Source organism: Chiloscyllium plagiosum, unplaced genomic scaffold (genome assembly GCF_037043375.1).
Source record: "Chiloscyllium plagiosum isolate Xiang-an unplaced genomic scaffold, Cpla_swu_hap1 HiC_scaffold_22, whole genome shotgun sequence".
NCBI classification, from domain to species: domain Eukaryota; kingdom Metazoa; phylum Chordata; class Chondrichthyes; order Orectolobiformes; family Hemiscylliidae; genus Chiloscyllium; species Chiloscyllium plagiosum.
This window is the reverse complement of record NW_028270160.1, coordinates 56378927-56394878: the sequence shown is the minus strand read 5'-3', so window position 1 is coordinate 56394878 and position 15952 is coordinate 56378927. Positions and strand designations below refer to the sequence as shown.

The 15952-nt window shown below is 42.0% G+C and overlaps 1 protein-coding gene across 1 annotated transcript in view; it reads left to right on the top strand.

Moving 5' to 3' along the window:
* The first annotated feature begins 2935 nt into the window (after nt 1–2935).
* The window catches only part of ccdc6b (coiled-coil domain containing 6b), a 71464-nt gene continuing 58447 nt past the window's right edge, over nt 2936–15952 (top strand). The window contains exon 1 of the mRNA XM_043712337.2: nt 2936–3219. Within this exon, the coding sequence (XP_043568272.1) occupies nt 2968–3219 (252 nt within the window). The 5' untranslated portion in view covers nt 2936–2967. The remainder of the gene's footprint in view (nt 3220–15952) is intronic.

Sequence of the window (15952 nt, the reverse complement as noted above, 5' to 3'; positions counted from 1 at the left end):
CTAGTCCATCTTCCTTTCAAATGACAGGGGCACTGAAACCTTGCTCATTGCATGAGCTGCCAATTTCTGCAAAAGATGCTGTTCAGTGAAAAGTAACACCTTTTCCTTCAATTAAATATTGAGGATACTGAAGCAAGTCATTCATTCCTGCTATAACCTCCATTACCTATTCACCAATCCACCCTTCTCCCTGGCAACAAGCTGTGAAACCAGACCCAAATGTCACATTTCAGCTATTGACAGTCATATAGCACGGAAACAGGCCCTTCAGCCCAACTCATCCATGCATTCTCAATTGAACAAGTCTCATTTGCCTGTGTTTGTCCCATATCCCATAAACCTTTCCAATCCATGTACCTATCCAAATGTCTTTTAAATGTTGTCATTGTTACCATCCTCTACCACTTTCTTTGGCAGCTTGTTCCAGATACACACAATCCTCCACGTGAAAAGGTTTCCTGTCAGGTCCCGTTTAAATGTCTTTCTCCTCTCACCTTAAACGTATGCCACTAGTCTGGACTCCCCTACCATGGGGAAAAGAGCTTCGCTGTTCACATTATCTAAGCCCCTCATGATTTTATAAACCTTTATAAGGGACAGTTTAGGAAACATGTCAGCAAGGAATTTCACGGCCTCCATAGGTGGAACTCAAACTCCTTGCTGTGCGAATACACCTGAATGGGATGTCGGTTCAAACTCTGATGTTAAACTTCCAGTCACAGAAAGAATGTGAGAATGTTTGCAGAAAACTTTAAAAGGTCACTGACCGAACAAAGTGATCCAAACACTCACTCACACCCATCACAGTTTGATGATTGCTCACTGCCCATAGCTGATCCCTTAAAGAATTTCAAACACCTTAACTACCATTGCCACCCACCAAAATCCCAGTCAATTGGAATCTACCTGACGTTTCGCGGTGCAAGTAATCTTGCATTTGGTTGGCTAGCAACGTTCTGGATGCCACTATATGATGGCACCTTGTGTTGATGGGAGTTGGAGTTTCTTGCCTTGTATTTACTGTTAAATAATGATGGGGCTTATTTTGTTAAAATAGCTGTCTTCACGTCTGATTCTTTAAAAAGCTGCTAGATGTTTGTCACACCATCCTCCTCAAATTGTGTGGTATTAGGCAAAATGTAGAACTAAGGGAAGTTAATTACCTAGTGGTATTATCACAGGACTGTTAATCCAGAGACACAAGCAAATTTTCTGGGGACCTGAGTTTGAATCCTGCCATGGTAGATGGGGGTGTTTGAGTTCAGTAAAAAATAACAAAAGTCTGAATGATGACCATGAATCATTGCTAATTGTTAGGAGAAAAAGAAAACTCATCCAGTTCACTAATGCCCTTGAGGGACAGAAACTGCTGTCCTGACCTGGTCTGGCCTACACATGACTGTAGGTCCAGGGCAATGTCATTGACTCTTAACTGCCATCTGGAAAATTAGCAATGGGCAATAAATGCTGGCCCAGCCAGAGATGCCCTCATTCTGTGAGTGAATAAATTTAAAAAAGGCTGTGTCTCGTTTGCCTCGAGGGAGTGCCAGTCCTGCTCTGACCATATATTTACACCCATCATGAGGACTATCTCCATCTTCGTAATGACATCCAGCATGACTCCTCACCAACTCCCTACATCTAAACTTCAAACCTTCCAAAACTCTCCTACCTGAATCCTTACTTGCACCAAGTCTCACGCTCACATCATTCCTGTCTAATACTGACCTAAAATTTTAAATCACAAATTTAAAAAAGAGATTATCATTAAAATTCAACAAAGAACTGCAGATGCTAGAGACCTGAAACAGAAACAGAAATTGCTGGAGGAACTCAGTAGGTCTAGCAGCATCTGCAGAAAGGAAGCTGAGTTAACATTTTAAGTCCAGAGACTATTCATCATTCCTGGAGTCTTCTGCACTAACCTTACAGCACTCTGATAAAGTTGTGCTCCTCCAGTTCTGGCCACTTGAGCATTTCCTACTGGTACCACTTCACAATGTTGGGGGCTGCACCATGATCTGGAGTTCTAGAACTTACTCTCTAAACTGCCCCACAGCTCACTGCTCATTTCAGGTGCCCCTTTGAGTCTTCCTCCTTGTCCAAGCTATCACTCATCTACCTGCCCTAACATGAGCCAGCTCACTTAGAGCCAGAGGGAAGCAATAACCCAAATTAGCAAACCCTGACATCAATCCACATCGACCCCGCCCCTGCAATACAAACCACGCCCCTGCAATACAAACCACGCCCCCGCAGTACCGACCACGCCCCCTGCAATGCAGACCACGCCCACACAATACAAACCACGCCCCTGCAATTCACACCGCGCCGTAGAAATACAGACCACGCCAGACAACACGCCCCCTATAATACAGCCCCGCCCTACAACGCTGACCACGCCCCTACAACACGACAATACAGGCCCCGCAGCTCCAGCAGAGACCCCTCCCATCCAAACAAGGTCCCCAGGACGCCAATCCCGCCCCTACACTGCAGGCCTTGCCCCCTCCATTGCTAGCCCCCGCCCATTATTGTCTGACGTTCCCTCCAAGTCCCACCCCTATCGGGCACACCCGCGCCCGTAACGGGCAAAGCCACGCCTCTTCCTCGTAGGCCCCGCCCCATAGTTATGCCGCGCCCACCATTTTGACGGGCCGTTCACCTTAGGCCCCGCCTTCTCCTTGCGACGCCCCTTGCACGTCACCAGCGCCGCTAATCGCCCCGCCCCCTTGGCCAACGCTCCGCCCATCATGACCCGTCCCGCTCTCCCACTCTCCTGTTTCAACACCCCCGCCCCGTGGGCTAAGTCACGCCTTTTGCCTTCGCCCCGCCTCCCTGCCCAGACGGTGGCCTCACCGGCGGCCCCGCCCACCCCCGTAACCCCGCCCCCTCCCTCGCGCCCCGCCCCGCCCCTCCTTCCCTCCCTCCACAAGCCAGGATCAGGCAGCGCGAGTGGGCTCCAACATGGCGGACAGCGCCAGCGAGAGCGACACGGATGCGGTGGGCAGCTCGTCGGCGCTGCCGCCCTCCAACTCATCGGCCGCCTCCAAGGCCGGTATCGTGATCTCGGCCTCGAAGCTGGAGGAGCTGAGCAACCGGCTGGCCTCGCTGCAGCAGGAGAACAAGGTGCTGAAGATCGAGCTGGAGACCTACAAGCTCAAGTGCAAGGCCCTGCAGGAGGAGAACCGCGACCTGCGCAAGGCCAGCGTTACCATCGTAAGTGAGCCCGAGGCCCCGGGGCCGTGGTGTTTCTCCCCCCTCCCCTCCCCCGGTGTGTCTGCACTCCCTCTCCGCGGGGCCTAGTCCCCCAGCCCAGCCCAGCCCAGCCCCACCTGGAGTCTGCTGCTGGCTGACTGACCATTGAGGGTTAGGCCACACGCTGGGGCTGGGGCTGGGCAGGGCATGGCAAGGGAAGGGTGGTACAAAGGAGATCGCAGGACCCTCGGTGCTCTGGGTGGTGGATGAAGCAGCGACTCTGCAAACCCGAGAGGGAATGGATTGGTTTGTTGTTAACGCATCTGTACCTGCCCCCACCCCCTTTTTAAATAAAAAATGCAAATTGCACAGATTTATTTCTCAGTTGATGTTCTGTCCAAATTCGGTGGATGATCTTGCATTCCTACTCGCTGTAGGAAACAAAACCAGCAACAGGTGCTTCCAGGTTTTGGTGTGTTTTGTGCCATGATTTCGGGGCTGTGGGAAACCTTTAATAACGTGCTGATTTGCCCCCAAGTACTTCTGACATGCCATGTCGACGATAAATAGCCCGACTCTCACGTTGCAGTAAAGGGTGGTTGCCACTTGCAAATGTTTTCATTTTGTTTTTGAAGAATGAGAAGCTGGCCGTGGTCGGGGTGATTTTCAAAGTAAATAGCTCCCGAAAATCTAATTGTGAGGGGTGGTGCCTGTAAACTGTGTTCCTTTGTTCCTGATGGTGTGAAATCATAACTGCAGGACTTGGAGCGATGAAGATATAATTCACCATTTGAAGCATCGTGTTACGTTTGTAGGGGCCTCCATTTTTTTTTGTTGTGGTCAAAACGTAGCTGCGTTTTTCCGCACACCTTCTGCCCTGTCCCCTCTACTGGGTTTCAGATCACATTCTGCCACTCATGATTTCAAAGGAATCAACCTGTTTGGACTAGAGGGATTAAAGATAGTGAAATCTTTAATTCTTAAAGAGACATGGTGTTTGAGGAGTAGGCTGGGAAAGCTGCTGATTTTTCAGGAGCTTTTTTTTTATTCAGAAAGGTGATTTGAAGTTTGCATATTTTGGTGAAATGTTTTCAGTTTGCAGCAGTTCATTGCTTACTGTACTGAGATATAGTACTGATGGTTGTAAATTGCTGAATAGACAGTTGATTTGAATATATCACAAAAATGGTATTAAGAGCTGATTTTTCTTGTCAATGCACTAAACATTTGACACAATTTGGTATAATTCTTTGCTTCTCATAAATATGTATTGGAGGATTCCCATTCACTTTCATTGTGCCCTTTTGAATGCAGAATTACAATGACAAACTAGTGCAGAAACACTTCCACTGGGACAAGTTATTTTGTGCAACTGGTCTCAGCTGCTCTGCGTGGAACTCCTTCATCTAACTTGGAGCTTCCCAAAATTTCAGCTTTGAGGTTGCAAGTTCTTCTGCAGCAATGGTTTCCTGAGAGCATGAACAGCTGAGCACCTACTGTAATAGGCACCTGCGTTCAGAGCCAGTCCCCCTGCCTCTCTCTGTCTACTTCCACCTACTCTATCCCTTGTGATTTGAGAAATCATATTTAGAGTTTTCTCACTTAAATGTGAGGGGTAAAGTTTGTAAAGCACTGATGTAACACTGCCTGCATGTCGTCTTGATGGTAGTGTTTTGGATAGTGCTTGCACTGAAACATGTTGCTGTCTACTTAACACATGTGCTGAGCCATTATGGAAGAGTTGATCAGCAACCCACTAGCTTGCAGCGGGTAGCCAGCTGAATCCAAATAGATTCAATGTAAGGGCTTGTTAAGGCCCTGTTACTGCATTTGGCATTGCAGGCAGCCAAATTTGTCCTGATCACTCTGGTGGGCTCAGGGTGGGGGGGGGGTACAATAGATAATACAAAGGAGCGCTTGGGTGGGGAGTGGAATTTGGAATCTGAATTAGCTCCGATGTCTGATTCTCCACCACTGATAGCTCTCAAATCTGCACTGCTCAATAGAAGTGAGCTGGAGTAAACTTCCAAGGGAAATGTTATGAATTGAAATGCACGAAGAACACCCAGAAAGATTATCATTTTTTGATAGCTACGTACAAGCATGAAAGACAGAGACCTGTTGGAATCTTGCTTCCCTAGAATCAACAGCTCCGAAGAATTTTCTGTGGATGTAATTGAAGCTCAACGGACCATGGTCTAGAATATTGTCTTAGTCCTTCCCCTATCTCCATTTAACATTTAATCTTTTCAGTTGAAGTGAGATGCAGATTGCAATCAAAATTGGATGGGCAGGAAAATTAATTTGTCCCAGTCCAACTAATGTAAAGTATTGAAAACAATTAGTTTATTGGAATAGAAAAGCTGGATGTAAAGGGAAGCTATTAACACCAGAATAATCTTGGTATTTTGCAAAAGAATGGTCATGTCTGACTTGTAACAATTCAAATGCTGATACAGCAGAATTTATTTGTCACCTAAATGGAATTTTTAGTGCTGTAAAATTTGGCTTGCACTGTGTGTTCTTTGATAGGATTTTTAAAAAGTTGTTACCTCAGTAGAATTGGACATCTTTTAGTTCCACCACTGACTAGTAGGAACTTTTTTTTTACTCATGAGATAACTAATCTTTTTGTAGTCATGATTTGGAGATGCCGGTGTTGGACTGGGGTGTACAAAGTTAAAAATCGCACAACACCAGGTTATAGTCCAACAGGTCTAATTGGAAGCACACTAGCTTTCGGAGTGACACTCCTTCATCACAATCACCTGATGAAGGAGCGTCGCTCCGAAAGCTAGTGTGCTTCCAATTAAACCTGTTGGACTATAACCTGGTGTTGTGATTTTTAATCTTTTTGTAGTTTGCCAGGCTTGATGTTTTGCAGACCAAGAGAATGTCAGTGTGACTTGCTAGAGAAGATGAAAAATGGGGGAAAAAGTGGCAAATAGCAAACATTAAGTCAGTGTCAGAGTTGTATAGAATGGAAATAGATCCTTCAGTCCAACTTGTCTGTGCTGACCAGATATTCTAAATTAATGTAGTCCCATTTACCTGCATTTGGCCCACATCCCTCTTAAACCCTTCTATTTATGTACCCATCTGGATGTCTTTTTTAAATGTTGTAATTGTATGCACTTCCACCACCGCCTCTGACAGCTCGTTCCCATCCATGGACCAACCTCTGTGAAAATGTTGCCCTTAAATCTTTTCCCCTCTCACCTTAAAGCTCTGCCCTCTAAACTTGGACTCCCCTACCTGGAAAAAAGACATTGACTATTCAGCCTATCCATGTCTCATGATTTTATAAACCTCTAAAAGGTCACCCCTCAACATCTGCTCTAGGGAAAAAAAAAGAGTCCCAGCCTCTTGAGCCTCTCCCTGTAGCTCAAACCCTCCAATCCCTGTAATATCTTTACAATTCCTTTCTGAAAATTTTCAAGTTTAACAACCTTTCCAAAGCAGGGAGCCAAGATTTGAATGTAGTATTCTAAAAGTGGCCTCACCAATGTCCTGTACAGCTACAACATGGCGTTCCAACTCCCGTACTCATTGCACTGACTAGCGAAAGCAAGTGTGTCGAATACTGCCTTCACCACCCTGTCAAGTTGTGCAACAGTTAAATCAGTGACTTTGGATATATCATTTTCTATGGGTTGTAAAATTGTATTGTCATATGCTTTGTTTAACTTTCTCGCCAAGCTTCTTGTTATTCTTCAGGTTTCGTTGAGCTTGACTTTTAGTTGGCTAACTGTGCCCCACAGAATTTGTGATTATTATGCACAGACTCGTTGTTATAAAAGGTTTGGGGATGGGGTTGGTTTTGACAATTATGGATTTCACTCATGTTAACATTAAGTGTGAATTTTATTTGGAGGAATGAGAAAATAAGCAATATCAACTTTGTGTTATTTCTTGTATTCCGGTATTGTTTGTGAATGTCAATGTACATTTGGGAATGGGAAGACATGGTGGAATGCTCCTTCAAGCAAAAGCATGGAATTGCTTATTGCCTGAGAATGGTTTCCTAGCATTGGACAGTTACATACCATGGCCGTGTTTTCCATTTAAGTCTGTCTGGATACACAAAACTATTCACCTGTAATAGATGACTTTGGAGAACCCTGTCCAGGAGAGTGCTGTTTGGCACTCTATGCTGACCGTCTTAAAGTCGTTTCCAAACATGGGAAACAAAGTATTTTGAACAGAACCAAACTCCATGTTTTTGTTTCCCTTTAACTTGAGTCATATGGTTTCCTTGCAAATGCACGGTGGCTGAGTGGTTAGCACTGCTGCCTCACAGCACCAGGGACCTGGGTTTGATTCCAGCCTGGGGTGACTGTGTTGAGTTCGCACATTTTCCCCATGTCTGTGTGGGTTTCCTCTGGGTGTCCTGAATTCCTCTCACAGTCCAAAGATGTGCAGATTAGGTGGGTTAGCCATGGGTTGGGGTGGGGTGGTGAATCTGGGTGGGATGCTCTTCGGAGGGGCATTGTGAACACAGTGGGCTGTATGGCCTGCTTCCATGTTGTTGGGATTCTGATTCTGTGCAGAAATCTAATGTTAACAGCTGTCATACAGAAAGCCCCTCCACTAATGCCCTCATCAACCATTCCAATTTAAATTTGCTCTTAGTACTGCTGTAAGCTAGGAGGAAAGATGGACAGTATGGCTTCCATTGAATAGACTGTGAATAACAACAAATGATTGATCAGAGGCTGATTGAATCCCATTTGGCTGAGCAATCCAGAACCAGAGCCTTAACATCTCTAATGCGGTGGTTGTGTCTTTACCTCTGTCAGGTGTTCTGGGTTCAAGTCCGATCTGCTCTGGTGGTATACAATAGCATCGCTGAACAGGTTGATTTGAAAATATCCAGGCCAAGAACATTTTGGTTTCCTTGCCCAACAGTGTTGGTGTATGTGTTCCTTAAATTATCCCAAGTTTAAAAGCATAGTGTGGACTTGTTGGGCTGAAGGGCCTGTTTCCACATTGTAGGGAATCTAATCTCATCTATCCATTGCAAAGCTTCCTTAAGTTGAGACGGGAACTGTGAACAAAGCCCTGTCCTAGTCTGAAACTGTTTGTCATTTTAAGAAAGATGGTAGCTACCTGATTTTCTTTTCAGTGTTAATTGACCCTCAGTCTTTTTAAAACATTTTTTCAGTTTTTTTTAAAAAATGTGTGACAGGTATGAGCAATTTGTGGTAAAAGTTTGGATTCATTTTATGTCCAGTGCCCCTGATCTTAATATGGAAAAAAAAAGAATCTCTTAGCTTATTCCATCTATTTGCGTTAATCGTTCTGGGCATCTTGAAGGAGAATTATGTCATGGAACAATGAACTTTGAACCCCAGAACTACACATGAGTGAATAGAGTTGTAAGCAAATGAAAACTGAATTACTGGTTAATTTTAGTTGGTCAGTGAAAACTGTCCTTTGCTAAGATAAATAGCTGAGGTGTACCACTTCCAACCCTTTTAATGTCAACCACCAATTACCAACTGGAATTGAAAATGTTTACTTAGCTCTTCAAACACACATTTCTCTGCTGTCTGAATACTAGACAGTTTATTCTGGGATTTTGCTAAAAGAAATGAAATTGTGACTGTAGATACTTGTTTTCAGCATCTTGGACCACTCCTGTTGGCAAGCACTTGCTTCATATATTGGCAGGTCTCTGCCTTTACCTGTCTAGTATTTTGATAATTTGTGATGATTTTGAGTCAACAGAAAATGTTTGGATTTTTGTCTTATTAGTTTTATCGTGTGTCCTGATGATGTTTGTAACTTGTGAAGTATTTATTCTAAACATTTTTGTGGTGTCATAAAGTGTAAGTAAATGTCAAATAAATGAATTGGTAAACAGGAACAAGGATGTCCTGTATCTTTACAACAGTTTGCCAATTATTTCTTTTTAAAGCTCAGCGGTGTTGTTCAGTTAAGTTGGATTCAGAATTGCTGAAATGGTAACAGTTGCATGTTAGTCTCTCTGACTTAGCTACTACTGAAGATTTCAAATATACTATTTAAGCAAATGCTTAGCAATGTTAGCTAATTTTCTTTGCGCTGAATGTTGACTATTAAATTCATAAGGACCGTAGATACAAATACAATCTACAAGGTACTTGTGATTGAGTTGAATGGTTTGGCAACTCTCAAGCATAGAATATACACGGTGGAGATTTTGTATATTAAATGAAGTTGGACCTTTTTTAAACAAGTTTATCATTAATTGTGTGTAAATTAACAAATAAAGAACTATCAATGCATTGTAGGAATGTTTGGTTTGATCATGGGATAATCTCTTGTAGGAAGGACCACTTCATGGTTCCTAACTTAATCCTTTGTCTCTGGCTTTAGACCTCTAGTCCTATCATCAATCAATTTCACAGATTGGCGAATGTGAGATTGTGTCCATGTATCTTGAAGGAATTAAGAGTAGATGTGCTGTAACTTTGGGAAAACCTTTAAGTTACCGTCCAGCAGATTGTTGGAGCATGAGATGTCTGGTATTAAATTGAAATAAAAATTGCTGTTGAAGGGTTTCTATTTACTGCATATCAGTCATTAGAGCAGTAGAGAGTGGCAAGTTTGCAGCTATTAGAGAAGGAGGCACATTGAATTAAGAGATGATGGATACTGCAAGAGATAGTTGATGTAACGGATGAAACAGTGGTGGACTGAATTGTGTTAAAAGGGAGGAGTGATTTTGCTCATTGAATACAAAACTTTGTGGTACAGAGGACAAGTTCATTTGCCCAGGATGTAAATGGGAGCGCCTCAAGTTTGTGCTTCAATCAGGTAGTGACTCATCTGTACCTGAAATCTATTCACGTGCTCTGGAGTGGCCACTCTTAACCCACTGGTCTAATGCACATTTCAAATAAAATTGGTACACTTTAATTCAGTATAGCTCCAAACCTTATGGGAGAGTGTTCTAGGTTTTTACGATACTGTTTGATGAAATGCATCCCAGAGTCACTACTGAACAGTCTTGTGCTAATTTAACTTTTATACACTCTTGTGGTGGACAATCCTATTTGAAATAGTTTCTCCAACTTCCCTCTTAATTCTTTCGATAACCTTTTAAAGTTATTTCCTTTTGGGCTCATCCCAAAGAATTTGCAAATCCTTGCTGCTCTCCACGTGGGGCTGCATGTAATCAACAGATCTTGTGGAGTTAGCTTAAACATATTAAAGTTTTTTTAAAATTAACTTTCAGCCAAGAATGGAAAGGGTTCCAGAGTGCATGGTGGTGTCCCTGTCTCTGAGCCAGGAGGCCTACATTCACATTCCACCTTCATGAAAACATCATTTAAGAGGATGATTTTAAAAAAACATCCAAGAAATGGTTCACACAGCCTCCAGGATATCTACTCAGTGAAGACTAGAGAGAGCATTGTTGCTGGACTTGTATGTGTTTGCATTTGTTGGAATGAATATAAAGTGAACATTCTAAAAAGAAACATTGGATTTGGGTGGAAAAGTGGAAAGGAGTATCCTTATCGGTGTCTCTAGACCAAAATGCAGAATGACCTGTCTCAGCCTTGGGCAAAATTCCTAAACAAAAATCACAATTCTTTGTTCTTATTGGCTGTTATATATGGTGGAATGGTATGTCGTAAAAATTCTGCTTGTCTGGCAAGCATCAGTTTGCAAACTGAAATAGATGTTTGTAATAAGGCGTGGAACGAAAATAGGACTGATGTCAAGACTGATTTTATTATATCAGTGTTGCTGTTCTAAGTGCATTGACACTAATAGCTGTCACCAATTATGATGGGATCTTCCTTGCTTATATGCAATATTGGCTAATTTTGAGTTTACTGCTCTGCTGTTGCATTTCAGTTTTCCTGACTGAGTATCTTGTAGCTTGTCATGATATACCTTTTTGTGACATTACTGGTTTTGCAACAGCATACATTTAATCATGTTGAAGTGAGCTCCTCCACCTCATCTTGGGGAAAAGGAGCAAATGATGGAAATTGTAATGTATGGAAGATGGAAGCAGATTTTTATCCTATGTGAAATGTCATACATTACATAAAAAGTGATGTAGATTTAACAATTCCCTAAACATCTGTAACATACTTCTCTTGGCACTGGGGAGAAAAAGTAATAAATTGTTGATATTCCACCCTGACGTGTACCTTTTTTTTTTGCTGATGTTTGTTATTTTTTAAGTGTTAATGTATGCAACTTTGTCTCTTGTCACAGTAAAAATGCATGTTCTGTTGTGGATGGATGTCAATCAAATGCTCCACAAGGCAACTATGATCCTACTGTTCACAAATTATCTTGTAAATAGTGGGAATGCTTAATGTCCTGCTTACTGTACTGTTGAGGAAATGTCCCTCAGTTTCAAGCTGGCTAGCCTGGGTTTTAAAGAAATGATAAGAATGTAACATGGTCATTGGCATACGTAATAATTTGCTACCATGTGCCACCAATGTCAGTTGCAATGGCCAAGAAGGGCGTCTTGCACTTCTTGCCATGAACAAGTTCATTAGCAATTCAGTTCACAATTTCAAAGAATTCAATGGTTTTCAAAATATTTTGCATGCTGTGCAAATTAAATAATAACTTACTTTCTTCTTGCTGATAGTGCTTCTGTGCCAGCCCCCTTTTATAAGCAAATTGGACTGTACAATCCTGATTTGTTATATTTACCATTTTTTATTGGGTAGCAGTAAGATTACCAACTCCATAACCTCCAGTATATGGCCTATAATTTGAGTCATTGCCTTATGGATTTGTAATTGCATTTGTAAGACTGCAAATTTGAGGTGCAGGTGTGTAATTTGGGAAGCTGATGTTTAACATTGCAAACAAGTCCATTTTATGCCTGATGTCAGTGTTTGGTCTTAACTTCAGATGACTAAAAAACAAGTACACTATCTCCAACACTAACATTCCTTATGCTGAAAATATTTAAGTACCCTTAAATGTGTCTTTTTCATTTGAGGGATTCTGGGGCTCAGAAAAAAATGAAAGTCATCGCATTCATCATTTGCAGTTTCTTCATAGAAATCAATCCCTGATATTAAAGCCTGCTCGTAATAGTTTCTTTTTGAACTGTAGAATGACTGAAATATATTTAAACACTCCATTATCACATTGTACAAAGTGTACAGTAACTGTCATTTGTAAAGCTCCTGTTCATCACTGGGATAATAAAAAGGTTCAAGTTGCATCTCAAAATATGAAATACCCTGTTTCTCTCTGGATTATGGTAAAAAATGTCATGTATTTTGTAGATTTGTTACTTTCGGAGGGTCAGTGTGGACTTGTAGGGCCGAAGGGCCTCTTTCCGCACTGTAGGGAGTCTAATCTGTAGTGTTGTGACTATGTAGCTTGCCCTGGAAAGAAAGTAAAAACTTGAACAATGTTGTCATGGGTTCACACAACAAGAAAGAGGTGATCAGGTATATGTAGTTGCCATAGTCTAAGATTTCTGATGTTCTTGAAATATATTGCAGAGGAGAAGCTAGGTAATACAAAAATTTCTTCTAGTTTGATGTGTGTCTTGGTAAATAGTAAAAGATGATTACTTGATTTAGATTTCTGAGTTTAAGACACTGTTTGACATGGATTGAAATACAGTCATAGTATTTTAAGCACTGCTTCAAGTTCAGGTTGTAAGGTTACTCCCTGAGCTGGCAGGTTTGTTTTCAGATGTTTTGTCAGCATGCTAGATAACTTCACCAGATGGGAGCAAACTTAGAACCCGAAACCCAACCTGAGCTACAAATCTTAAAAAAAAAAACTGCTTCATATATTTGAATATCACAGTACAACTAGAATTTCTACAATCTTAAAAGTCAGTGACTAAATATCCATCACATAGCAGTGATATTTGATATAATGTGCATTCAGGAATGCAGAGTTGTCCCAAATACTAAAATTCCTCAGTTTCACATTTTCCATGTCTTACATAATCAGTCTTCTCCTTTGTCAGATGTAGCATATTCTACAAATAGGCTTTTTATATTGTAATAACTGATTACTAAATAAGAAATCCTGGTACTTCTTAAAATCGATTTCTGTAAATCTTTAATTTCCCCCAATTCTTCACATGAATTCATTTGAATAACAGGTTACCTTTTCAAGGTGAAGGAGAAAGTATGAAATTGGACAAGACAATTGCAACTATATGAAGAGCTTGCATTACAGGCAGATATTGACAAAATGGGAAAACGGGCACTCACCATGTCTTTTTTCAATAAGGTAGATGTCGCTTAGTGCAAATGAAGCCAAGTCTGTGTGTACCTTTCAAGATTTTGTACTCAAAAAGCTGCCACACAGGAAAGGATAATGAGGGTGTTGTTGTGAAAGCTGACCACCAGTGGCTGGAAGCTGTTGCCAGAGCAAGCAGTGTCTAGATCTATTAGCTAGGATAATAAATTACAAAATAATCCAGCGCTGTCTCTGTTCAAGATCCTGGTTAGGTGTCATCTATAAAACCTTAGCCTGCAGAATGCTACAGTTCACCCAGGCTGCATCGCTATTAACTTCCTAACCCACTACCTTCTCCACCTAAAGAACAAAAACAGCAAGTTTACTTCCGAATCCCACAATGTCCTGATTGGGAAACATATTGCCATTTCTTTCCTGCCACACTGAACTCTTGTTCAGTGGTTAGCACTGCTGCTCAGGGACCTGGGTTTGATTCCAGCCTCAGGCGACTGTGTGGAGTTTGCATGTTTTCCCCATGTCTGCATGGGTTTCCTTCGATTTCCTCCCACAATCCAAGGGTGTGCAGATTAGGTGAGGTGGCCATGCTGAATTGCCCATAGTTTCCAGGGATGTGAAGGTTAGGTGCATTAGTCAGGAGTAAAATATAGAGTAATAGGATTGGGTGAATGGGTCTGGATGGGTTACTCCTCGGAGGGTCGGTGTGGACTTGTTGGGCTGAATGGCCAGTTTCTACACTGTAGGGATTGTATGATTCTTAGTTTTATTGTACTTACCCAAGTGGACTGCAGTGGTTCAAGAAGTTAATTTGCTAACACTTTCCCATGATGATGGGCAACAAATTCCTTGACAGCACTGCTCGCAACCCACGAAATATTTTTTTAAAAAGTAGTAAGGATTTTTAGGTGTATTTCTGTTAATTTGCGAAGTGTATTTTTTGGTTTTTAAAAATCCAAATGCCTATCTGTTGTTCAGAGAACCCATAAAATGACAAACTTGTCACTTAACATGAACTGGGGTGCTACTATTGGAATGCATAGCATCATCCAAGATTAATTAAATATTTTGACTAATGGAAATGAGTCATTATTTAAGTCAAGGACAGGCTATGTGTGACGAATACAGTAAGTAAATCCCAAGTAATCTATTGTAGAATGGTGGCACATCAGTGACTTATTCAGGTGAATTTTATAAACTTTTACACGAGATTGCATTTGTGTGGAGTTAGAGCTAACTTTGTGCCCTAGGTTACTTATTGATTGGGACTGAGGTGACAATCTGCTCTGATTGTGAAATGTGACAACTATCTTTTCTGTTTTTTAACCTGTATAAGAATGACTTAAGCGAAGAGACAGTTGACATTGAAAGTTGCAGTTTCGTTTTAGAACAAAGAACAAAGAAATTTACAGCCCAGGAACAGGCCCTTTTGGCCCTCCAAGCCTGAGCCGATCCAAATTCACTGACTAAACCTATCACCCAATTCCTAAGTATCTGTGTCCCTCTGCTCCCCTCTACTCATGCATCTGTCCAGTTGCACCTTAAATGAGTCTACCATGCCTGCATCTAATACCTCTGCTGGCAACACATTCCAGGCCCCTACCACCCTCTCTAAAGTATTTTCTGCGTGTATCCCCCTTAAACTTTTCACCTCTCACCTTGAGCACGTGACCTCTCGTTATTGAGTCCCACACTCTGGCGAGGGGGGGGAGAAAAAGCTTATTTCCATCTACCCTGTCTATACCCTTTATGATTTTGTAGACCTCAGTCAGGTCCCCCCTCAATCTCCTTTTTGTCTAATGAAAACAATCCTAACCTACTCAACCCCTCTTCACAGCTAGCACCTTCCATACCAGGCAACATCCTCGTAAACCTTTTCTGCACCTTCTCCAAAGCGACCACATCCTTTTGGTAATGTGGCGACCAAAACTGTACACAGTTTTCTAATTGCTGCCAACTAAAGTCTTGTACAATTTTAACATGACCTGCCAGCTCTTGTACTCAATACCCTGTCCGATGAAGGCAAACACACCGTGTGCCGCTTTGACCACTCTATCCACCTGTGCAGTCACTTTCAGGGTACAATGGACCTGAACTCCCAGGTCTCTCTGCTCATCAACTTTTCTCAAGGCTCTGCTGTTCACAGTATAGTTCGCTCTAGAATTAGATTCCCAAAATGCATCACCTCACATTTGCCTGGATTGAACTCCATCTGCCACTTCTGTGCCCAACTGTCCAGCTATTTATATTTTCTTGAATTCTTTGACAGTCTCCATGCTTTCTACTATTCCACCAATCTTCATGTCATTTGCAAACTTAGTGATCAGACCAACAGTGTCCTCTTCCAGATCATTTATATATATCACAAACAGCAGTGGCCCCAGCATTGATCCCTGTGGAACACCACTGGTCACCTTTTCTCCATTTCGAGAAACTTCCTTCAACTACTACTGTGTGTCCTGAGGCTATCCAATTTGGGTTTGAGACAAACTGGGATATTTTACAAGTGGTGAGAGATGAGGTCCTGTGCAAGAGTAAAGAATTTTGCATTTCAGATGTGCAG